At 42.7% G+C, this 25,509-nt stretch overlaps 1 protein-coding gene across 2 annotated transcripts in view; it reads right to left on the bottom strand.

Annotated features, from left to right (window-relative positions):
* Positions 1–25,509, bottom strand: part of MDN1 (midasin AAA ATPase 1) — a 184,685-nt gene that overhangs the window by 138,097 nt on the left and 21,079 nt on the right. For both annotated transcript variants that reach the window (XM_015449074.3, XM_015449075.3), the window contains exons 3-11: positions 20,096–20,320; positions 19,635–19,742; positions 19,290–19,482; positions 15,885–16,127; positions 15,506–15,637; positions 10,366–10,469; positions 7,171–7,285; positions 2,919–3,112; positions 1,742–1,823 (exon numbers count right to left, since the gene is read on the bottom strand). In XM_015449074.3, coding sequence (XP_015304560.3) covers positions 1,742–1,823; positions 2,919–3,112; positions 7,171–7,285; positions 10,366–10,469; positions 15,506–15,637; positions 15,885–16,127; positions 19,290–19,482; positions 19,635–19,742; positions 20,096–20,320 — 1,396 coding nt within the window. The remainder of the gene's footprint in view (positions 1–1,741; positions 1,824–2,918; positions 3,113–7,170; positions 7,286–10,365; positions 10,470–15,505; positions 15,638–15,884; positions 16,128–19,289; positions 19,483–19,634; positions 19,743–20,095; positions 20,321–25,509) is intronic.

The following is a 25,509-nucleotide window of genomic DNA, read 5'->3' as shown; positions in this document are numbered from 1 at the left end:
GCAGTGAGCCCAGATGTCGCCACTGCACTCCAGCCTGGGCGACAGAGCGAGACGCCGTCTCAAAAAACAAACAAAAAAAAGGCATAGGGCCCGTGTCAGTATGTAGAAAAATAAGCGAAAAAAAAAAAAAAAAAAATTTTAAAGGCATAGAATCTGCATTTAACCTATTCACACCCTCTTTATTTTATTTAAATCTCTAGATTATTTTCAATATCTAATACAATGCAAATGCTATATAGTTATTACACTGTATTGTCCAGGGAATAATCCCAAGGAAAAAAGTCTGTACACGTTCAATACAATCATTTCTTTCCTGAAATATTTTATTTATGTATTTATTTATTTATTTATTTACTTTTTACTGTCCACCTTAGGGACAGGAATGGAATATTTTAGATCCAAGTTTGGTTGACTCCGCAGATACAGAGCTCACAGAAACGGAGGGCTAACAGTAGTCCCCAAAAGCAATCTCCCTCTGAACAAATTTGATTGTAAATATTTTGGAGGAAAAAAAAAGTTCTCAATGTCCTTAGCGAAATCACAACTTAGGTCTAATGTGAAAATATAGGTGGAGTTGTTAAATTAACTGTAACATAAATTATAGTAGAGCTGATATTTGATAAAGGTATTTGGTCTGGATGGAATAAGCAGGGAAAAGAGCTGGACAAAAACAATTTGCCAGTTCTCAAAAGAATATACACTACTGATTTGAAAAGGCTGGTCTCAAATTCAGTAGAAATATATTTTAGAGTAGAAGAGAACAATTATTCTGGTTACCGTATATACTATAGTTTAAAAGAGTTACTTCTAAAAGAATATCCAACTCCTTTTGTTCTTATTCCACCTTACCACTATGATTTGGTCTTCTGTAATAATATCCACTAGAATGGTTAAGTCCTGTGCACATACATGCTCCCATCAGAGATACTAACAATGGACCCCAGATGCATTAGTCAGAAGAGTCCACCACCCTCATTAGAAACCCATCCTGGATTTATGGTGTCTTAAAAAGAGGTTCAGTCAAGCAACATCAAGCAGCCCCACTGAGAAAAAAGTAGAGGGATTGGACAGATACAAATTTATCAGACAGACTAAGAATTACATATAGGAACAAATATTGCTTTATTATTACCTGGGAGTTTCTTTCATTTTACTTTAATTTCACTATCTGTTTTACTCTATATCAAACTATACTTCTTTTGAAATTAATAATAATTTGTTTCAAAAACCATAAAACATGTATTACATTCAATTAGCTTTAATGCCACTTTAGTTGAGTTTTAACTAGCTAAGAATAACAAACCAGGCCAGGCACAGTGGCTCACACCTGTAATCCCAGCACTTTGGGAGGCCGAGGCCGGTGGATCACCTGAGGTCAGGAGCTCAACACCAGCCTGGCCAACATGGTGAAACCCCATCTCTACTAAAAATACAAAAATCAGCCAGGCGTGGTGGCAGGTGCCTATAATCCCAGCTACTTGGGAGGCTGAGGCAGGAGAATCGCTGGAACTCAGGAGGCAGAGGTTGTAGTGAGCCGAGATCGTGCCATTGCACTCCAGCCTGGGGGACAAGAGCGAGACTTCGTCTCAAAAAAATAAAAATTAAAAAAAAAAAAAAAAAACAAAAACTCATACTTGGAAAAAAGAGAAAAGTCTGATGGCAATCAAAAGACAGAAAATAACAATGGAAGTCAACAGCCTTACAGAATCAAAAGAAAAAAGACTGGAAAACTGTATCTTACCTCTTGAAAAATATTTAATGATGCTGATAAAGATGAACTGTCAAAGCTATGGGCAATCCTATTACACCAATTCAGCAGATCCCTTTAAAAAAAAAAGAAAAGAAAAAACGAAAAGACCACAGGCCAAAGACATCAGAGGCATCAGAATTTATTGACCTACTTAAGTCTGGGCTTACCTGACAACTCTCTTCTTTCTTCTGACAATGCTTAGATAAAAGGTATTTGAGCAACCAGTAATTAAAGGATCCCAATCCTTCCCCTCTTTGTATTTGTGTGTAAAATTTAAAAGCAAAACAAAGAGTTCCCAATCGTCACCCAATCCAGTAAGTGACCTATCAAATCATTACTCTGCCTTCCATGCCAGACAAGGTAGCAGGAAAGGAGGGGAGCAACCAAATCAGATCAGAATGCGGAGATTTTTTTTTTTTTTTTGAGACAGTCTCACTCTGTTGCCCAGGCTGGAGTGCAGTGATGCAATCTCGGCTCACCGCAACCTCTGCCCAGGTTCGAGCAATTCTCTGCCTCAGCCTCCCGAGTAGCTGGGATTACAGGCGTCTGCCACCGCTCCCAGCTAATTTTTGTGTTTTTTTTTTTTTTTTAGTAGAGACGGGGTTTCACCATGTTGGCCAGGATGGTCTTGAACTCCTGATCTCGTGATCTGCCCGCCTCGGCCTCCCAAAGTGTTGGGATTACAGGCATAAGCCACCACGCCCAGCCTGAGGAGATGCCCATTTCTAATTCTCACTTCTCAAAGGGAAAGTCAACCACTGAGAAGAGAGAACGGCACAGAAGTCATAGATAGCAAAATCCAAGACTTATTTAAGACTCCAAGTGTCAGAAAAGGGCATTTGGTGAAAGAATTATGTTAGGAGCCATTCACAAGTTTGTCTTTAAAAGTTATTTTTTAAAGTTAAAAACATTACCCTAATCAAGCCTTCCCAGTCGTTAATTATAAATCTGAAAAAGGGATCTGACACCATGAAGCAACCTATAATTTCAAAATCTGACCATTTCCTTCTAGCTGGTAAGAACTTTGAACCTAGGAGGCAGAGGTTGGAGCGAGCCGAGACTGCGCCACTGCACTCTAGCCTGGGTGACAGAGCGGGACTCTAGTCTCACAATAAAAAAAAAAAAAAAAAAAAAAAGAAAGAAAAGAAAAAATTGTTTAGTCCAGTACCTTAAAGATAATTCTCTTCCCTCAAGGGTTGGTCTTTTGTTTTCTCTTCTGGCTTCTGAAACTTCTTCAGGTGCCTGTTCACATCCAACAGAACGATCACTCCAAGAGTGATGTTTCTCTCCAGTAAGTTGGATATAAATGTCAAGCAGGTGATCAACCACTGCCAATAGACTAGGATATCTGCTCTGAAGAACCTGTCAGAGGGAAAAAAAAAAAAAAAAGAAAATTTAGCAGCCAGCATGGTAATTTTTAAAAGCACACAAACTACTGCCGAAACTAGTCAGCCAAAAAATGGATTTCTCTATGAAATTTGTTCACTGGGGATGGTAGCTCACACCTGTAATCCCAACACTTTGAGAAGCCAAGGCAGAAGAATTGCTTGAATTCAGGAGTTTGAGATCAACCTGGGCAACATGGTGAAACCTCGTCTCTACAAAAAATACAAACGTTAGCTGGGCATGGTAGCGTGTGCCTGTAGTCCCAGGTACTCAGGAGGCTGAGTAGGGAGGATCATCTGAGACTGGGAGGTCAAAGCTACAGTGAGCAGTGATCATGCCTAGGTGACAGAGTAAGACCCTGTCTCAGAAAAAGTAAATGAATAAAAAATAAAAATAGGCCGGGCACGGTAGCTCACGCCTGTAATCCCAGCACTTTGGGAGGCCAAGGCAGACAGATCACGAGGTCAGGAGATCTAGACCATCCTGGCTAACATGGTGAAACCCCGTCTCTACTGAAAATACAAAAAAACACAAAAAATTAGCCGGGCATGGTGGCAGGCACCCAGCTACTTAGGAGGCTGAAGCAGGAGAATGGCGTGAACCCGGGAGGCAGAGCTTGCAGTGAGCCAAGATCGCGCCACTGCACTCCAGCCTGTGTAACAGAGCGAGATTCCATCTCAAATGAATGAATGAATGAATGAATGAAAGAAATGTGTCAACTTTACCAAAAATAAGAACTTCCCCTTACCCACTCCCGCTCCCATCCATCTACCTCACTCAAACATCATGATTTTCTTCCTACCCAGAACTCAGTTATCTGGCAATCTCACCATCCATAACACAGTTTCAGGAGTAGAAGTCATGTTAAAAGGTTTTCCAAGTAACCAAAATATATGCAACCAACTCCAAGGAATTTATTCATTAAAGAATTCTTAAATTACTATTTAATTTCAAACACAGCTCTGGTAAGGTTCATTACGTAATTTCTCAATGAAAAGCATGTAAAAGGAGCAGGGTACAGTGGATCACACCTGTAATCCCAGCACTTCAGGAGGCTGATGTGGGCAGATTGCCTGAGTCCAAGAGTTGAGATAAGCCTGGGCAACATGGTGAAAACCCGTCTCTACAAAAAATTTGCTGGGTGGGGTGGCACACACCTGTAGTCAGTCCCAGCTACTTGGCAGGCTGAGGTGGGAAGATCACCTAAGCCTGAGAGGTTGAGGCTGCAGTGAGCTCAGCACCACTGCAGTGCATCACTGCACTCTAGCCTGGGTGATAGAGTAAGACCTTCTCTCAAAAAAATAGTAAGATATAAAATCAGTTAAGCTGGGTGTGGGGGCTCATGCCTGTAATCCCAGCACTTTAGGAGGCCGAGGTCAGTGGATCATGAGGTCAAGAGATCAAGACCATCCCGATCAACATGGTGAAACCCTGTCTCTACTAAAAATACAAAAATTAGCTGGGCGTGGCAGCATGTTGCGGGAAGTCAGGGACCCTGAACGGAGGGACTGGCTGGAGCCACGGCAGAGGAACATAAATTGTGAAGATTTCATGGACATTTATCAGTTCCCAAATAATACTTTTATAATTTCTTATGCCTATCTTTAATCTGTTAATCCTGTTATCTTCGTAAGCTGAGGATGTACATCACCTCAGGACCACTGTCATAATTGTGTTAACTTTACAAATTGATTATAAAATGTGTGTTTGAACAATACGAAATCAGTGCACCTTGAAAAAGAACAGAATAACAGCGATTTTTAGGGAACAAGGATAGACAACCATAAGGTGTGACTGCCTGTGGGGTCGGGCAAAAAGAGCCATATTTTTCTCCTTGCAGAGAGCCTATAAATGGACGTGCAAGTAGGGAAGATATCGCTAAATTCTTTTCTAGAAAGGAATATTAATATTAATACCCTGGGAAAGGAATGCATTCCTTGGGGGAGGTCTATAAACAGCTCTGGGAGTGTCTGTCCTATGTAGTTGAGATAAGGGTTGAGATATACCCTGGTCTCCTGCAGTATCCTCAGGCTTACTAGGGTGGGGAAAAAACTCCTCCCTGGTAAATTTGTGGTCGGACTGGTTCTCTGCTCTTGAACCCTGTTTTCTGTTAAGATGTTTATCAAGACAACACATGCACTGCTGAACATAGACCCTTATCAGTAGTTCTGCTTTTGCCCTTTGCCTTGTGATCTTTGTTGGACCCTTATTAGTAGTTCTGCTTTTTACCCTTTGATGCATGTGATCTTTGTACCTACTCCCTGTTCTTACACCCCCTACCCTTTTGAAACCCTTAATAAAAAACTTGCTGGTTTAAGGCTCAGGTGGGCATCACGGTCCTACAGATATATGATGCCACCCCTGGCGCCCAAGCTGTAAAATTCCTCTCTTTGTACTCTTTCTCTTTATTGCTGAGTTGGCCGACCCTTATGGAAAATAGAAAGAACCTATGTTGAAATATTGGGGGCGGTTCCCCCAGTAGCGGCACATGCCTGTAGCCCCAGCTACTTGGGAGGCTGAGGCAGGAGAATCACTTGAATCTGGGAGGTGGAGGTTGCAGCAAGCCAAGATCATGCCACAGAGCACTGTTCTGGGAGACAGAGAAAGACTGTCTCAAAAAAAAAAAAAAAAAGAAAAGAAAAAAGAAAAGGTAGGAAAATATTTGAAGTTTGTGGCCAGGCACAGTGGCTCACACCTATAATGCCAACACTTTAGGAGGCTGAGGCAGGCAGGTCACCTGAGGTCAGGTGTTTGAGACCAGCCTGGCCAGCATGGTGAAACCCCGTCTCTACTAAAAATACAAAAGAAAATAGCCAAGGGTGTGGTGGGCACCTGTAATCCCAGCTACTTGGGAGGCTGAGGCATGAGAATTGCCTGAACCCAGGAGGCGGAGGTTGCAGTGAGCCAAGGTCACGCCACTGCACTCCAGCCTTGGCAACAAGAGCGAAACTCAGTACTCAAAAAAAAAAAAAAGAAGTGTGTTTGGTAACACATATTTACCTATATACCTACATCAAGAAAGGGAAAAGCATCTCTTCCATGTCTGCATGACCACTGACAATGCTTTGTCTGCCACTCTCCTAGATAAAGCATTGAGGAAGGGAAATCTTCCAAGTGAGACATACAAGGGAAGTAGGGCATGAGCACAGTCAAGTGTAGCATACTTCTTACTGATCTAGGATAACTACAATACTAGAAACGGAATCAATGTAGAAAACCTATAAAGTGATTTACCTCAATTCTCATTAATTCCTAGATCAAAATGTCCATTAAGTTAAGTGTGAAAGATATGACCTCAAATCAACTTAGTAAAATGATCCTGTGGAGACAACTAGGAAAATCTGAATATAATCTAAGAATTCAATGATACTGAGGAATTACTGTTCATTTTATTGTGTATAATAATGTTATTTTGGTTATATATAAAAATGCCATTAAATTTTTAGAGATGTATGCTGGGAGTTTGCTTTCAAATATATTAGCACAGAAAACATAATAGATGAAGCAAATACAGTAAAATACTAGCACACAGACTGTAAAATTTAGGTTGATGAGTATTCTGGTGGTTTATTACACTATTTCCTATTTCATGCAAGTTTGGAACTTTTCATGTAAAAAAGAAAACCACTGACATCTTCTAAGGCGGTTTATTATACTATTTCCTGTTTCATGCAAGTTTGGAACTTTTCACGTAAAAAAGAAAAGCATTGATTTTTTTTTTGTTGAGATGGAGTCTCACTCTGTAGCCCAGGCTGGCATGTAGTGGCGCTATCTCGGCTCACTGCAAGCTCTGCCTCCTGGGTTCACGCCATTCTCCTGCCTCAGCCTCCCCAATAGCTGGGACTACAGGTGCCCGCCACCACACTCGGCTAATTTTTTGTATTTTTAGTACAGAGGGGGTTTCACTGTGTTAGCCAGGATGATCTCTATCTCCTGACCTTGTGATCTGCCCGCCTCGGCCTCCCAAAGTGCTGGGATTACAGGAGGGAGCCACCGTGCCCGGCCAGCATTGATACTTTGTAAGACCCACATACCTCATTCAGTTCTCGCTTATCCAGGTTATCCAGGTGAATTTTGGTCCAATATTTGTCTAGCAAAGTAGCATGACTGTTTAGCGGTCGATACCAATTTCCTCCACAGCTCAAGAGTCTATGTTTCAAAATAAAAAACACAGTCACACAAAATTCCAAATTTTAATCCTGAATTGTACCTCTGCATATTACTTGCCGTACACTGTCTCACATAGGAAAAAAATTCATAATCCCTTCTGTTTCCAGATACTACACTGTTGGGCTTACACGGCAGATGACAAATGAAAGGCTGATAGTTAACCCATGTTTGGCTCTTCTCCTAAGAAGCAGTGATAGTGCTTTAATCAAGTATTTTCAAATCACTGCAAATAATTCTACAAGGTAAATGTTTTTATTTCAATGACAGGTTCCTCTTCCTTAAGACATAAATACCTTCAGAAAAGAGAAAGCATAATCTAAGGCTCATAGCATTAACATTAAGTTCACTACTTGTTACCAGAAGCTACAGTACTTAAAACCATTAAAAATTTCCAGAAGAGAAAAAAGTAGAGAAGGAATATACATTAAACATACACTCTGGGGAGGTACATGCTTATGCATAAGCCACTTAGTTCTCACAACTGTCCTGAGAGGAAGATGCCATTCTTTTCTTCTGACATAAATGGAAGAGAAGGAAAGAATGGCCCTTATACACTCAGCTGTAACTGAAAATGGCAGAACTGAAAATTGAATTCAAGTTTATCAGATCAAAAGTTTGTCTAACATCTTTCCACGATGTCCCAGGTCTTTCTGGGAAGTGTTTGAATCTACAAAGGAAGAACTTCACTGTCTCTATAAATAAAATTAAGGTCAGCCAAGCTCAGTGGCTCATGTCAGCAGTTCCAGAACTTTGGGAGGTCAAAGCAAGAAGATCGCTTGAGCCCAGGAGTTCGAGACCAGCCTGGACAACAAATTAAGGCATCATGTCTTAAAAAAAAAAAAAAAAAAAACCAAAACCATAAAATAAGATGGGCGTGGTGGCTCACACCTGTAATTCCAGCACTTTCAGAGGCTGAGGCAGATGGATTGCTTGAGGCCAGAAGTTTGAGACCAGCCTGGGCGACACGGCAAAAACCCCACCTCTACTAGAAACACAACAATTAGGCATCGTGGCGTGCGCCTGTAGTCCCAGCTACCTAGGAGACTAAGGCACAAGAATCACTTGAATCCGGGAGGCAGAGGTTGCAGTGAGCCAAATCATGCCACTACACTACAGCCTGGGCAACAGAATGAGACTCGGTCTCAAAAAAAATTAATTAAATAAAATTAAAAATCAAGGTCTATCAAAACTAACAGTGCCAGGTACAGTGGCTCATGCCTGTCATAACAACACTTAGGGCCGGGCGCGGTGGCTCAAGCCTGTAATCCCAGCACTTTGGGAGGCCGAGGCGGGCGGATCACAAGGTCAGGAGATCGAGACCACAGTGAAACCCCGTCTCTACTAAAAATACAAAAAATTAGCCGGGCGCGGTGGCGGGCGCCTGTAGTCCCAGCTACTCAGGAGGCTGAGGCAGGAGAATGGCGGGAACCCGGGAGGCGGAGCTTGCAGTGAGCCGAGATCGCGCCACTGCACTCCAGCCTGGGCAACAGCGTGAGACTCCGTCTCAAAAAAAATAAAAAATAAAAAATTAAAAAAAAAAAACAAACAACACTTAGAAGGCCACAGTGGAAGGACTGCTTGAGTCCAGGAGTTCAACACCAGCCTGGGAAATGCAGCAAGATCCCATCTCTAAAAAAAAAAAAAAAAAAAAAAAAGTTTTTAGCCAGGCATGGTGGTGCACACCTGTAGTCCTAGCTACTCAAGAGCTGAGGCAGGAGGATCACTTGAGCCCAGGAGTTTGTGGTTACAGTAAGATATGATTAAGCCACTGCATTCCAGCCTGGGTACAAAGCAAAACACTGTCTCTAAAAATGAAATAAATGTTTAAAACAAAGGTAACAGGATTGGGCCGGGCACGGTGGCTCACGCCTGTAATCCCAGCACTTTGGGAGGCCAAGGCAGCAGATCATGAAGTCAGGAGATCGAGACCAGCATGGTCAACATGGTGAAACCCCATTTCTACTAAAAATACAAAAATGAGCCGGGTGTGGTGGCAGGTGCCTGTAATCCCAACTACTTGGGAGGCTGAGGTAGAATTGCTTGAACCCAGGAGGCAGAGGTTGCAATGAGCCAAGATCACACCACTGCACTCCAGCCTGGGCGACAGAACAAGACTCCATCTCAAAAAAAAAAAAAAAGTAACAGGGTTAGCTGGGCACAGAGGCATGTGCCTGTAGTTTCAGCTACTTGTGAGGCTGTGCTGGGAAGACTACCTGAGCACTGAAGTTCAAGAACAGCTTGGGCAACACAGTGAGACCCCATTTCAAGAAAAAAAAAGAGTAATTGGGTCTAGGAAAGTATTCCTTGAGTAATATCGGGTTAGCTCCACACTCCATATAGAAGTGAATGTTTAACTGAGGTAAACACTAATATAATCAATTAACTATAGAATGACGTTAGTTTCACTCATGGGCATTTAAAGACATTGAAGAAGCTGTGCAGGTAGAGACTAGCAGTAAGAAATAAACTACTGCCTTAAGGTAATTTTAAAATGTAGGCAGGAATATATACTAAGCATGCTCGGTTTTCTTGCCTTTGTTCATGCTTATAGCCAATTAATTTTTCAATTGCCTGAAATCTACCTATCATTATCACCATCATGGCTAGCCATTAACTGGGCATTTAATGTGACAGGTCTTTAGTAGGAGTCATTTCACTTATTCTTTACAGTCACCATTTGAAGATGGCATTATTAACCCCATCATAACCAGACAAGGTATACATAGGTACTAAGTACCAGTGTCAGGACTCAAAACCTGGGCTATCTGACAATAACCTCACCTCTGATTATTTTTTAAAACATGAAATAAGGTGAAGTGTTTTAAAATGGTTACTTATTTTTAAGTGGCGAGGGGGAACCTCTTAGTTTACAAATTATCTTCATTAAAAATAATCAGGAATGAGAAGGTTAGACCTGTTACCACTTCCAACTAACCTTGCTCGAAGTAGACCCAAAGAACTCTATTACAGGACTTCTGGCTCAGCAGACTTCTGGCTCAGCATGCAGACTTATGAGTAAGTGGCTCCAGAGTGAAAACAGAAAGGTTACTAGTACATACCTCCTGGTTGCAAAAAACTGAAATCCAGGTGCCACTTTCAGACAGTCCCCTTGGCCAGGAATCAAGAGATCTCCATTCTCCAAGAGAGGGATCAGCACAGAAACCTAAATCAGATAACCGCACTGATAAAGTAAAGCTATTAAGACAGAAGTAATCAAAACAAAACAACCCTCTCTCAAAATGGACAGACAGACCCTTAGAGGAAACTTCAGCTCTCATAGCCCAAACTGGAGTCAATATGCAAGCGGGAACGTCTGATTCACCTACACTCCAGCACAATTTATAGACTCGACATTCTCGAGTGCCTCCTGTGGATCACAGCCAAGCAAGACACAAGAAGACATAAGAATACAGACAGGACCAAGGCTTTAGAGCCTAGAGGCTGATGGGAGAGGGAAGGCATGCAAATTCCCACACAGCACAATCAGTGTACCCCAGGAGTATACAAAGTCATATATAAAGATAAGAGGGGGTTCTGAATCAGAACAGAATGATTTAGAAGCAGGGCAGTGAAGTCTTCCCAGAGGTAGTGACATTTGCTGAATCTTTAAAGAAGAATGAGCAGAAATTAACCAGGTTTGGTGAAAGAGAAATGGTACGTACACTGCAGGCAGGAGTATGCACGTGCATTTTTTAAAAACTGATAAGCCTAAAAGTCATGGCACAAGAATTCTGTTTTGTTTAGGGTAGAATGTGCATAAGAAGCAGCAGAAAGATGTAAGTCTTACAGATAAATAATAAAAGGCTTCCTGGGCTGAGCTAAGGGCTTTGAACTTTTGCATAAGTGTTATCGAGAGGCTTTTAGGCTGAAAAGAAAAGAAATAATTTCATTTCTTATTTTAGAAAATCAACTGCGTAGCAATTTGGAAAGGAGCTAGCCTGGAGGAAAAACGGTCAAAAAAGACACTATTCAGATAACAAAGGCAAGACAAATAGGTAGTTAAAATAAGCCAGTACAAAGACAATGGGATAAGAACAAATAAAGAGGTAAGGAAAAGGCAATAAACGATACGGAGACCAACTGAACGAGAGAGGAGGAAGAGGTGTCTAGGATTTAGAGTGGTAACTTGTGGAAGAAAAGGTGTTCCCTTCGTTTTCTTTTGCCCACTACAAAGTGGTGGGGTTTTTGTTTGTCTTGAGATGGAGTCTCACTCTGTGGCCCAGGCTGAAGTGCAGTGGTGTGATCTCAGCTCGCTGCAACCTCTGACTCTCGGGTTCAAGCAATCCTCCCACCTCAGCCTCCCAAGTAGCTGGGATTACAAGCATGTGCCACCATGTCTGGTGAATATTTGTATTTTTTTTCTTTTTTTGGTAGAGACAAGGTTTCACCATGTTGACCAGGCTGGTCTCAAACTCCTGACCTCAAGTGATCCACCCACCTCAGCCTTCCAAAGTGCTGGGATTACAGGCGTAAGCCACCGCACTCAGCCAGCAAAGTGGGTTTTGACCCTAACAATTTATTTTTCTTTTTTTTGCCATAATACGTTTTGTTTCTGGTTTCCTTTCTTTGTGCTTAAGAAAAGGCAATTCTTAAAAAAAAAAAAAAAAAAAGTCCAATTTGGACATCTTGAACTTGTGCTGGCAATGGACATGCAAGTAGAGATTTTTTTTAAGAATGTGGACTAGCCGGGCACAGTGGCTCACGCCTGTAATCCCAGCACTTTGGGAGGCTGAGGTGGGCAGATCACCTGGGGTAAAGCACTCAAGACCAGCCTGGCCAACAGGTGAAACCCCATCTCTACTAAAAATACAAAAATTAACTGGGTGTGGCAGCACACACCTGTAGTCCCAGCTACTTGGGAGGCTGAAGCCTGAGCCCGGGAGGCAGAGGCTGTGGTGAGCTGAGATCGTGCCACTGCACTCCAACGAGATTCCATCTCAAAAAAAAAAAAATTGTGTCTTCTCTTAACCATTCCTTCTATAGCCTACAAGAGCACCCTCCACTCCATTTGCTTGCAGTAGGCTATAATTTTTGTGCTCTCACCGCAGTTCTCTGGGTTCCATATTTTCTTATTCCCCTCTACATCTCATTGGATAGCAGAGTTAGGTTTATGGTTATGAAATAAAAACTAAATAACGACAACAAAAAAAAAACAAAGTGTAGACTAGACATATGGATCCAGGAGTTGTGAGTTTATAGAAGTTTCAAAAGAAAAGAAAAAAAAAGTGAGAAGAGTAGAGAGGCAAAGAAGAGGGTTCTAAAATATCAGACATAATTTTTTTAAGCATCATTATTTTATACATGGCTAGGAGCTGAAAGAGAAGCCCAAAATAATATAAGAGCAACTCCAACATACTCCAAAACTTGAATCTAAAGAAAATTATCCTGAATGAGGTCTGTAAAAGCTACTTTAAAATGATAATGGGTTGGCCGGGCGCGGTGGCTCACGCCTGTAATCCCAGCACTTTGGGAGGCCGAGACGGGCGGATCACGAGGTCAGGAGATCGAGACCATCCTGGCTAACCCGGTGAAACCCCGTCTCTACTAAAAAAAATACAAAAACTAGCCAGGCGAGGTGGCGGGCGCCTGTGGTCCCAGCTACGCAGGAGGCTGAGGCAGGAGAATGGCGCGAACCCGGGAGGCGGAGCTTGCAGTGAGCTGAGATCGCGCCACTGCACTCCAGCCTGGGCGACAGAGCGAGACTCCGTCTCAAAAAATAAATAAATAAATAAATAAAATGATAATGGGTCATCTATGAGCTGAGAAGTTCTGGAAAAAACAAAACAGAGCATCTGAAAAATCTGCACAATGTGCACAGACATCCATAAACCTACTGACAGCCTGACGCAGTGGCTCATGCCTGTAATCCCAGCACTCTGAGAGGCAGAGGCAGCAGATCACTTGAGGTCAGGAGATGGAAACCAGCCTGGCCAACATGGTGAAACCCCATCGCTACAAAAAAATACAAAAATTAGCCAGGCGTGATGGTGTGTGCCTGTAAACCCAGCTACTTGGGAGGCTGAGGCACGAGAATCACTTGAACCCAGGACACAGAGGTTGCAATGAGCCAAGGTCACACCACTGCATTCCAACCTGGGTGACAGAGGGAGACTCTGTCTCAAAAGACAAAAATAAAAATTGGCCGAGCATGGTGGCTCACGCCTGTAATCCTAGCACTTTAAGAGGCCAAGGCAGGCAGATCACTTGGGGTCAGGAATTTTGAGACCAGCCGGGACAACATGGTAAAACCTCGTCTCTACTAAAAGAAATACCGGGCATGGTGGCACATATTGTAATTCCAGCTACTGGGGAGGTTGAGGCGGGAGGATTGCTTGAAACCAAGAGGCAGAGGCTGCAGTGAGCCAAGATCGCACCACTGCACTCCAGGCTGGGCAAGAAGAGCAAGACTCTGTCTCAAAAAGAATAATGATAATTAAAAGTAATAATAAAAAATTAAAATAAGTAAACCTAATGACTTCCCAGATAACCTGGTATCTGAAAAAAACTGCCCAAGACGAAGGGCTCTAAAAAGGAAAAAAACTCAACAAATATTTTTCAACTGCCCTGTAGTTTACACCTCAGTTTTATTTTTAAGTCTCATTGGCAGGAGTTAGCCTTGGCTCTGGGTTTCTTAAAACTGAGTTTCCAGCCCTGTAAAAGTGAACATTAAGACACCAGAACACAGTGATCAAACTGTGAGGCCCTATCTGGGCCAATATACCCAGAATATCTTTACCTCATTATACTCTAAAACACTGATATAACATACACACTTATTTTCAGCTATTCCTTCCCCTTCATCTCTCCCTAAACACACACACACACACACACACACACACACACACCCCCACACTCTCTCTCTCTCTCTCGTTCTCTCATATCCAAGACGGAAAAGTCCATACACAGTTAATTTGATAGGGTTCACCTTAAAAGAAAATTAAAACCGGCCAGGCACGGTGGCTCACACCTGTAATCCCAGCAGTTTGGGAGGCCGAGGCGGGCGGATTACCTGAAGTCAGGGGTTCATGACCAGCCTGGCCAACATGGTGAAACCCTGTCTCTACTAAAAATACAAAAATTAGCTGGCCATGGAGGAACATGCATGTAATCCCAGCTACCTGGGAGGCTGAGGAGGCAGGAGAATTGTTTGAGCCCGGAAGACGGAGGTTGCAGTGAGCCGAGATCTTGCTACTGCACTCCAGCCTGGCCGACAGAGCAAGTCTCTGTCTCACATAAAAAAGAAAAAGAAAAAAGAAAATTAAAACCACCGGGTGCGGCGGCTCACACCTGTAATCCCAGCACTTTGGGAGGCCAAGACGGGTGGATCATGATGTCAGGAGATCGAGACCATCCTGGCTAACACGGTGAAACCCTGTCTCTACTAAAAATACAAAAATTAGCCAGGCGCAGTGGCAGGTGCCTGTAGTCCCAGCTACATGGGAGGCTGAGGCAGGAGAATGGCGTGAATCCGGGAGGCAGAGCTTGCAGTGAGTGGAGATCGCACCACTGCACTCCAGCCTGGGCGACAGAGCGAGACTCCGTCTCAGAAAAAAAAAAAAGAAAAGAAAAGTAAAACCAATCTCAGGAAAAATCTGTCCAAAGGAAGAGTATTTCATCCTGCAATATATTTTTTGTCACTTTTCAGAATACAAAGGCCTCATGGATTGTCTCAATGGCTAATTTCATACATGTAGAAGTGGTCTTTTTACAAACCAAAAAATACATCCAGCATATTTTTCTTAATGAAACAAAGGCAAGCACAGTCTTATTACATCATCTCATCCTTCACTTGTCCTCAGCCCACTGCTCTGCAGCTACCACAGCTAAGAAGCAGGATCTGAAAGTTCTCAATGTACCCGTAACATGGCTGAGATGTTCCAAACCAGACCTATTCTTGGAAAAAGTTGATCTCATATTCAATTAGAGGAGCAAAATACTACTGTGAAACTGGTCACATATTCATCTACTATAGGAAACAGCACAACCAAAATTTTATAGATTCTCTATCAAAAAAGAAACCAGTCAAGTAATTCAGGACCACAAATCAGATCAGGTAAGTAACCATGAAGTACCTGCAACATAGTATGTCTAATCAAATACATTTCTGTTTAAATCATCAACCAGAATCACTATTAACAAAATGCTTTTCCAAGACAGGAAAATACATTAAGGGACAATGAATTTCCTGAGACGACATACCACGTCTAAGGGGGCATAGTCAATATCCTCCAGAAGGATCCAGTGGCCCATTGTGGCTGCCTGTGTCAGGGTGCCAGGCTGCCACACAAACTCTCCAGGAACATCTGTGCAACGATACATCCCCAAAAGCATCTGCAGAAAGAAGATAAAGTTATTACTGAAAAACCATACCTGTAGTGGCAATGCTACATCCTTTGATTAACTGTTAATCTTCTATATGTAGGTATAAGCAGGTAGGCACTTGAGGTTTATGTAGGTTGGCTCCAACAGTTATAAGCAAGACCAATAACTATTCTTATATTCCCTTAGTAAAAGCAATATTTTAATGCAAATATTTACAAGCATGACAAGCCACCAAAACTTAACATTTCCTTATTACCTTACTGTCAGTCTGATCTCCAAGCTGGACTTTGAGAAGCTGAGGAGGCTTCGTTCTACCTGTCATTGCAGCTAAATATTCAACTAAGGAAGTTTTGCCGCATCCTATTGGTCCTTCCAACAACACAGCATTCTGAGAAGCAACCGCCATAGCCAGGGTCTCAAGATTTTTGCAGACAGACTCAACCAGCACATAAGACCTAAGTGCCAGCTCCTGTTCACGTGAAGAACTCCTATTACCACCCTAAAGGGGCAAGACAAAAGCCATGTCAAGAAGAGTTCTTCCCCCAAGGAACACAAGTTAATTTCTACAGTAAGCCTTCTACTAACCTTACACAAACCTCTGTAAGCAAATTAGTAGTATCAAAACTATAATAACAACAGGTATGTCATCTAAAGATCTCTTCGGCATGGTGACCCATGCCCAGTCTCAGCTACTGAAGTGCTGAGGTGGCAGTATCATTTCATCCCAGGAGTTCAAGGATAGTAAGCCATGATCACACCACTGCACTCCAGCCTGGGTGACACAAAGAGACCCCAACTCTAAAAATAAACAAATTTTTATTTTTAAAAATAAAGCAAGGGGCCAGATGTAGTAGCTCACGCCTATAATCCCAGTACTTTGTGAAGCCAAGGCAAGTGGATCACCTGAAGTCAGGAGTTCGAGATCAGCCTGGCCAACGTGATGAAACCCCGTCTCTACTAAAAATACAAAAACATTAGCTGGACGTGGTGGCATATGCCTGTAATCCCAGCTACTCGGGAAGCTGAGGCTGGAGAATCGCTTGATCCCAGAAGGCAGAGGTTGCAGAGGGCCAAGATCGTGCCACTGCACTCCAGCTGGGCAACAAAAGCGAAACTCAGTCTCAAAAAAAAACAAATAAAAAAAAATAAAAATAAAGCAAGGATCTGATTTTTTTTTCCTTTCCGTTTTATTGGGGGTAAGGGATGCCGTGGGAAGTAGGGAAGCAGAATTTGTTGGCAAATGTAAGAAAGTCTTCCAAAGTTTAAGTAGCCAAAAAAGCTGATGCACAAAGGTGGGGAAGTGCAAACTTCATCTATTACTGTTGGATTTTTCTTTTCTTTCTTTCTCCATATTCTAGGATTTCCCATCTGAGATCACAAATACACACAATACACTTAGGAGACAATCAGAGAAATATAGACACTGAGAGGATATCTTATATATATTTTTTTCAGGTATAATAACAGTACCAGGGTTATTTTTCAAGTTTGTTTCCTTTAGAGAGAGAGAAATATACATCTATGTGTGTACATATATATCTATATATATATTCAGTATATAACTGAAATATTTTCATATAAAATAGTATGATGCCTGGTATTTGCTTCTAAGTAACATAATGTGAGGAAGTCATGCAAAAATATAAATGAAAGGTAACTGATAATTATTGAATACCCACGTCCATCAGGTCCGCGGGTATTCACTATACCATTCTTCCTACTTTGGAATATGTGTGACATTTTCTGTAACAAAAAGTAAAAAAGAATATTAAAATGCACCCAGTAAGTTTAATGAGAAAGAATTTCAGCTTTGCAAGACAAAAACATTCTCAGTCAGATGTGGTGGCTGGCTTACACCTGTAATTCCAGCACTTTGGGAGGCTGAGGAGGGAGGATGGCTTGAGACTAGGAGTTCAAGACTAGCCTGGACAACATAGTGAGACTCTGTCGCTATAAAAAATTTAAAAATTAGCCAGCCATGCTGGCATACACCTGTAGTCCCAGCTACTCAGGAGGCTGAGGTGGGAGGACCCCTTGAGCCTAGGAGTTTGAAGTTACAGTGAGCTACAATCACAGCACTGCACTCCAGCCTGGGCAACAGAGTGAGACCCCATCTCAAAAAACTAAAAAATTTTTCTAGAGACTGGTTAAATAACAATGTGAACTAATGTGTAAAGTTAAAAATGTTAACATGGTAAATGTTGTATCAAAATTTTTATACTTTTTAAATAATAACAATGCATCCAATATACATAGGGAGAAAAGGGGAATAATTTATAACTTTTAAGGGGTAGTAAGTTCTCAAATATAGCTGGTTACCTAAAAACACGTGAGGACTAAAAGAAATTCAGAGCTGAAAGCTCTTGAACTTTCCTCAGGGCTGTCCCTCTCAAAAATTTAGCAGGCAGGCGCAACTCTACCCTGCACTTAGGCCCCAGGGTCCCCAATGCTAACCAACAGCAGGGCCATTCTAACCAGAATCCTTCCCTATGTTAAAATCCTAATGCCCTAAACATAATCTAGGTTGGGATACTGGTTACAGGATACATGGGATACTGGTTACAAGATAGAGGGAGTGGGGAAGGGGACAGGTCTTCACAACTAGAAAAAAACACAAAGAGCTTTGGAAGTACTGGGTGTTTGGTGTTATTTATATGAAGTTTATGAATAATCACTGACTACACTTATGACAATGTGCATTTTCCTATATGTATATTACACTATTTTTTTTAATACTACGGACCAGAACCCAACTGATGCTTCAAGAAATGACCCAGAACTTATTCCAAGAAGAAAAGTGGGTGGGCTGGGCGCAGTGGCTCACACCTGTAATCTCAGCACTTTGGCAGTCTGAGGCAGGTGGATCACCAGGTCAGGCATTCGAGACCAGGTTGGCCAACAAAGTGAAATTCTGTCTCAACTAAAAATACAAAAAATTAGCCAGGCGTGGTGGGGGGCACCTGTAATCCCAGCTACTCGGGAGGCTGAGGCAGAAGAATCACTTGAACCTGGGGGGTGGAGGTTGCAGTGAGCCGAGGTTATGCCACTGCACTTGCACTCCAGACCATCAGACAAAGTGACAACTGACTGAAGACTGCTATGGAAAAAAGAGACTGGTTCCCAATAGTGCCAGATTTATGATCTATAAGCCTGTTCAAGTATGGTCTCTGGTCTCAAGCCATTCGTGGAAAGAAGTTTGTTGCATATGGCTAGTTCACTAGCTACTGGACTCTCACACAATGAGATAGTTCTGAAAGAAGAGGCTGCTGGGAGTTATCTCTAGACCTAGGCCTGTCTTTGCCACAGAGCAGTCCAAAGGACTCCAGCAAGTAATTCTGCCTTTGAATTACATCAACATAGGATCCTAACGTGCTACAGAACTTCACAGTTTTTGCAGTAAGCAAACAAGAAAATATATGGATGAGCTCTGCTCAAGTTAAAGGCATCACATAGGCACCATTAGTTTCTAATGTCATATTAAACAGGGACAGGCTGAGTGCAGTGGCTCACGCCTGTAATCCCAACACTTTGGGAGGCTGAGGTGGCATGATCCCTTGAGGCCAGGGGTTCCAGACTGGCACAGACAACATAGTGAGACCCTGTCTCTATAATTTAAAGAGACAGGAAGGAAGGGGACATACCCCTACTGATACCAACATACCAGCTCTCCAGGGGCTGGCGGCTGCCCAGGCAGTACCACACCACAAACAGCTGTCACCCTAGGGGAGAGGTCAGACGAAACAAGGTGTCCCTGTAAGTACTGCAGCTCCTTCTCCTTACACCAAAGGGAGGCTTCTGGATTGGCCAAAACCAAGGCCTTCTCCAAATCCTGCAACTGGGCCTCTTCTAACAACCTAAGAGAAAGGAGAGTCTCGTCAATTACCTTATCACTCAGAAGTGCGACCGCAAGACCTGCAGTCACCTCTGGCCTGTCGCCCCAAGAAAAAACAAAAAATAAAAAATAAAGAAATGCTATAGCAATACCTCCATGAAGGTTCCGGCTTACCTCAACCTGAAATGGATCAATTCATCACTATTAAATATCTTCTTAAGAAATGATAACTTGTGCTCTTCATTCATACAGGTGACCAAAGCAAGACAATTGGCTGTATACCTAGGGAAAAAGAAAGTATGTAAATTCAGTTTTTCTACAGTTAATTATAAAGAATAAAATTCACTAGCCAACTGAACACTAGAAAAGGAAATCTCCATTATTACAACACAATTAAGAAGAGAAAATACAAATCAGGCACAATGGATTTACTTGATGGAACATGAAAAAGGTGAGACTCCATATCATCTCATTTTCCTCTGCAATGACACATGATTAAAGAAAGTAAAACCCCAAAAGCCACAAGAACAAAATTAACGAAGTTTAAATGGTTTCCTTTCCCTCGAGACACACACAACTCCACACATGCCCTGTACCATCCCCACACTAGAAGTGCAAAAAAAACAGCTACGCACCAGCGAACCAAGGTGTCATGGCTTCTGAGGAGAGGGACACACACACTCCAGTCCCAGAGCTCCCGGAACACAGACTGCTCCTGCTGCAGAAACTTGTAGGCTGCTTCCATTAGGTCCCGGAGCTTCATCCTCCTACGTCCATAGCGGACTGGATTAGCATCTGAACTCTCCAGGAATAGTCTTTGAAAGACTGGGGATGTGTCCTTGAAATACCTCAGGGCAAACCTTCAAACACAAAGAATACAGACATCCCCAACTTAACAATGGTTGGACTTAATTTTTCTGCTTTTTAATAGTTTATCAGAGTATTAAATGCATTTTCAACTTAAGCTATTTTCAACAAGGAGTATCTATATTTTCATTGATTGCTGAGAATATCATAGAACACATCTGTCTACTTTGACCAAACCACAGAACAGAACTCCCAAAGGTCTGAGAAAGCAGGGGAATGAATGCTGAAGCTACCTAGTCCTAAAATTGTATCCTGTTCAATTTCAGGAACCAGGACAACAGCATGAGATAATTCTGACTAAGAGGATACAAAAATCTAAAGTAATTACCTACAAAAGTAGGGGGTACTTAAAGTGTTTACAACTGAAAAGGCACTCATTTCCAACAAACATTCATTCAGTTCTATGAGCCAAATACCATGTTAACAACTGGGATTCAAAACCAAAGAGATACTTTTCTTGAGGAGTTTGCTGCCTAGTAAGGAAGACAGCCACTTTTAGAAACACTAAGAGACATACACACACAAGAGTCAACTGAATCTGGGGAGAATCAAGAAGAGATGCTTAAGTTACACCTTAATGAATGAAGAGGACAAGCCTGGGCAACATAGTGAGACCTCATTCCTATGAAAAATAAAAAAAAAAATTAGCGGGGTATAGTGGAGCCTGAAGCCTATTCAGGAGCCTGAAGCTGGAAGATCATTTGCCAGGTTCAAGGTTACAATGAACTATGAAGGTGCCACTGCATTCCAGCCTGGATGACAGAGCAAGACCTTGTATCAAAATAAGTAAATGAACTGCAAACCCTTTGCTAGATTAACTAAGATAAAAAATATTCGAATGAACTAAGAAATAAAAGACTGGGTGTGGTGGCTCACACCTGTAATTCCAGCACTTTGGGAGGCTGAGGTGGGTAGATCACCTGAGGTCAGGAGTTCTAGACAGCTGGACCAATATGGTGAAACCCATCTATACTAAAAACACAGAATTAGCCGGGCGTGGTGGTGGCGCATGCCTGTAATTCCAGCTATTTGGGACGTTGAAGCAGGAGAATCGCCTGAACCCAGGAAAGGGAGGTTGCAGTGAGGTGAGATCACACCACTGCACTCAAGCCTGGGCGACACAAGAGGGGACATTATATTATATAACCAATGCCATGGAAATAAAAAATATTATTAAAACTTTGAACAAGGCCAGGCACAGTGGCTCACACCTGAAATCCCAGCACTTTGGGAGGCTGAGGTGGGAGGATCACTTTAGGTAAGGAGTTCAAGACCTGCCTGGCCAACATGGTAAAACTCCGTCTCTACTAAAAACACAAAATTAGCCGGGTGTGGTGGTGCATGCCTGTAATCCCAGCTACTCAGGAGGCTGAGGCAGGAGAATCACTTGAGCCTGAGACGGAGGTTACAGTGAGCCGAGATCATGCTACTGCACTCCAGCCTGGGCGACAAGAGTAAAACTCTGTCTCAAAAAAAACTTCGAACATTATAAAGAAATGGAAAATATGTACAGATCACTAAGTAACTAGTAAGCAGATTTAGTCAGTAATCAAAAACTTCCCATCAAAGAAAAGCCTAGACTGCACTAGAGAAAAGCTTGATGAGTACACTAGGGAATTCTACCAAACACTGAAAGAATAATTAACACTAATCCTAATGAACCTTAATGTAATCGGGTAGACTTCGAGTAGGCTCATCAATTGTAAAAAATGCACAAGTCTGATGGGAGATGCTGATAATGGGGAGGCTATGCATGTGTGTGTGGGTACAGTGTGTATATGGGAAATCTCTGTACCTTCCTCTCAATTTTGCTGTGAGCCTAAAATGGCTCTAAATTAAGTATTAAAAAATAAAAATAATTAGCATGCATTAAATGTTTGTTTTTAATTTTATAAAAATTTCTGGGCTGGGTGCAGTGGCTCACACCTGTAATCCCAGCACTTTGGGAGGCTAAGGCAGATGGATCACCTGAGGTCAGGAGTTCGAGACCAGCCTGACCGACATGGAGAAACCCCATGTCTACTAAAAATACAAAATTAGCCAGGCGTGGTGACGCAAGCCTGTAATCCCAGCTACTCGGGAGGCTGAGGCAGAAGAATCGCTTCGACCTGGGAGGCGAAGGTTGTGATGAGCTGAGATGGCACCATTGCACTCCAGCATGGGCAATGAGAGTGAAATTCCATCTCAACAACAACAAAAAAAATTTCTGGTCAGGCGAAGTGGCTCACGCCTGTAATCCCAGCACTTTGGGAGGCCAAGGCAGGCGGATCACAAGGTCAAGAGATCAAGACCATCCTGGCCAATGTGGTAAAACCCCGTCTCTACTAAAAATACAAAAATTAGCTGGGTGTGGTGGCACATGCCTGTAGTCCTAGCTAACTGGGAGGCTGAGGCAGGAGAATCGCTTGAACCCGGGAGGGAGGCAGAGGTTGCAGTGAGCCAAGATCACGCCACTGCACTCCAGCCTGGCGACAGAGCGAGACTCCACCTTAAAAAAAAAAATTCTATCTTAAAAAATTGTGTACAAATGTTCAAAAATGGACTGTGGTCGGTGACTGTGTTGTTCCCTGATAAAGGTACGTGGTTGTTGGCCGCAACCTCTGGGCTGGGATGATTCACATTCCTAGTGGAGGCAGGGGAACCCAGCTGGAGCTGTGGCCAGTACAGTAGTAGCAGTTGGACTGATTTGCTGCCATGGGATTCGTAGGCCATTATGTTTTGCAAGCCATGAAGCATATGGAACTTCAAGTAAAACCTCAAGTTTTTCAAAGTCTACCAAAATCTGCCTTCAGTGGTGGCTATTACGGGGTGGGTTTGAATTAAAAATGACAAAACAGAAGGCAGCATCAATACTAGGTCTAAGGCCTACTGCCAATATGAGATGCTCATTAATGAATGATGCTCTTACTCCAAGTAAAAGAGGATCTCCCTACACACCACCCAAAAGCAGAGAAGCTAAAGATTTACTAGAAAGTCGGCCGGGCATGGTGGCTCACGCCTGTAATCCCAGCACTTTGGGAGGCTGAGGCAGGTGGATCATGAGGTCAGGAGATGGAGACCATCCTGGCTAACATGGTGAAACCCCGTCTCTACTAAAAATACAAAAAAAAAATTAGCTGGGTATGATGGCAGGTGCCTGTAGTCCCAGCTACTCGGGAGACTGAGGCAGGAGAATGACATGAACCCAGGAGGTGGAGCTTGCAGTGAGCCAAGATAGCACCACTGCACTCCAGCCTGGGCGACAGAGAAAGACTCCATCTCAAAAAAAAAAAAAAGGGCCGGGCGCGGTGGCTCAAGCCTGTAATCCCAACACTTTGGGAGGCCGAGATGGGCGGATCACGAGGTCAGGAGATCGAGACCATCCTGGCTAACACGGTGAAACCCCGTCTCTACTAAAAAATACAAAAAAAACTAGCCGGGCGAGGTGGTGGGCGCCTGTAGTCCCAGTTACTCGGGAGGCTGAGGCAGGAGAATGGCGTGAACCCAGGAGGTGGAGCTTGCAGTGAGCCGAGATCCGGCCACTGCACTCCAGCCTAGGTGACAGAGCGAGACTCCGTCTCAAAAAAAAAAAAAAAAAGGAAGATTTACTAGAAAGTCAAATTAAAAAGTGAAGTAGGCTGGGTGCAGTGGCTCATGCCTGTAATCTCAGCACTTTAAGAGGCCAAGACAGGTGGATCACCTGAGGTTGGGAGTTCGAGACCAGCCTGACCAACATGGAGAAACCCCATCTCTACTAATAAAACAAAATTAGCCATGTGTGGTGGTGATCCCACCTACTTGGGAGGCTGAGGCAGGAGAATCACTTGAACCTGGGAGGCGGAGGTTGCGGTGAGCCTAGATGGCGCCATTACACTCCGGCCCAGGTAATAAGAGCGAAACTCCGTCTCAAAAAAAAAAAAGTGAAGCAAATTTATAATTTTTTTTTTTTTTTGAGATGGAGTCTTGCTCTGTCGCCCAGGCTGGAGTGCAGTGGCCGGATCTCAGCTCACTGCAAGCTCCGCCTCCCGGGTTTACGCCATTCTCCTGCCTCAGCCTCCCGAGTAGCTGGGACTACAGGTGCCAGCAACCTCACCCGGCTAGTTTTTTTTGTATTTTTTTAGTAGAGACGGGGTTTCACCGGGTTAGCCAGGATGGTCTCAATCTCCTGACCTTGTGATCCGCCCGTCTCGGCCTCCCAAAGTGCTGGGATTACAGGCTTGAGCCACCGCGCCCAGCCTGTATGATGAATTTTAAGTTCATATTAGTTTATGTATGAGTAGCAAGTTTTTATAACAAAATGCCTGAGTTAAAATTTTTGAAAATAATTTAGCACGAGCTAAAAATAAAAAATAAAAGCAATTGACTGTAGTGATGACTGCATATATTGATGAAAATACTAAAACCACTGATTTGTACTTTTATAATATAGAAACTATCTCAATAAAGCCATATTTAAAATGTGTGCATATTAATGTACTTGTGTGTATACTCTGATGTGTGCAAGAGTGAGGAAAGACATTGGGGAGAAAACATACCAAAATATTAATACCAGCTATCTTTGGAGGGTATGGTTTCAGGGTGGAGAAGACCTTTAGCTTCCTACCATTCTGTATTGTTGAATGTTATTTGAATATATCACTTCTGGAACTAAAAGAAGAAAAGGGGAAATAGGTATTATACTACTAGGACATTATTTTCCTCACAGGGATACAGTGAGAATAAAGTAGTTCTTGGAGAGGAAGAAAAGTCTAAAAACAAACAAGATGTTACCTTTAAGCATTTCTAGATACAGTTTTTAACTAAAACGTGTAAGAGCAGAACTATTTTGGTCCCTCATTCTGCTGTATGGCTGCATGACTGGTCACATAGATACAGTACCTTACACACGGACTATGTCTTTGAAAAGAAAGTGCATGCTCCAGCACAACAATCCATCTGCTATTCTTCATAAAGGCTGTGACTGGGCCCACCCACTATTGCTCTTACCAATCAAAAGACAGACAGCACTGATGTGGGACACGTGCCCAGCACAAACCAGCAGCAGATGCAAAACTGAAACCAAGAAATTAATCTAAAACGCAATCCAAATAAACTGTACACTTAAAAATAGTAAAGTTGGGCCGGGCGCGGTGGCTCAAGCCTGTAATCCCAGCACTTTGGGAGGCCGAGATGGGCGGATCACGAGGTCAGGAGACCGAGACCA

This window comes from Macaca fascicularis, chromosome 4 (genome assembly GCF_037993035.2).
Source record: "Macaca fascicularis isolate 582-1 chromosome 4, T2T-MFA8v1.1".
NCBI lineage: Eukaryota > Metazoa > Chordata > Mammalia > Primates > Cercopithecidae > Macaca > Macaca fascicularis.
Note: the sequence above shows the minus strand (reverse complement) of the source record. Positions and strands in the feature narration are given on the sequence as shown.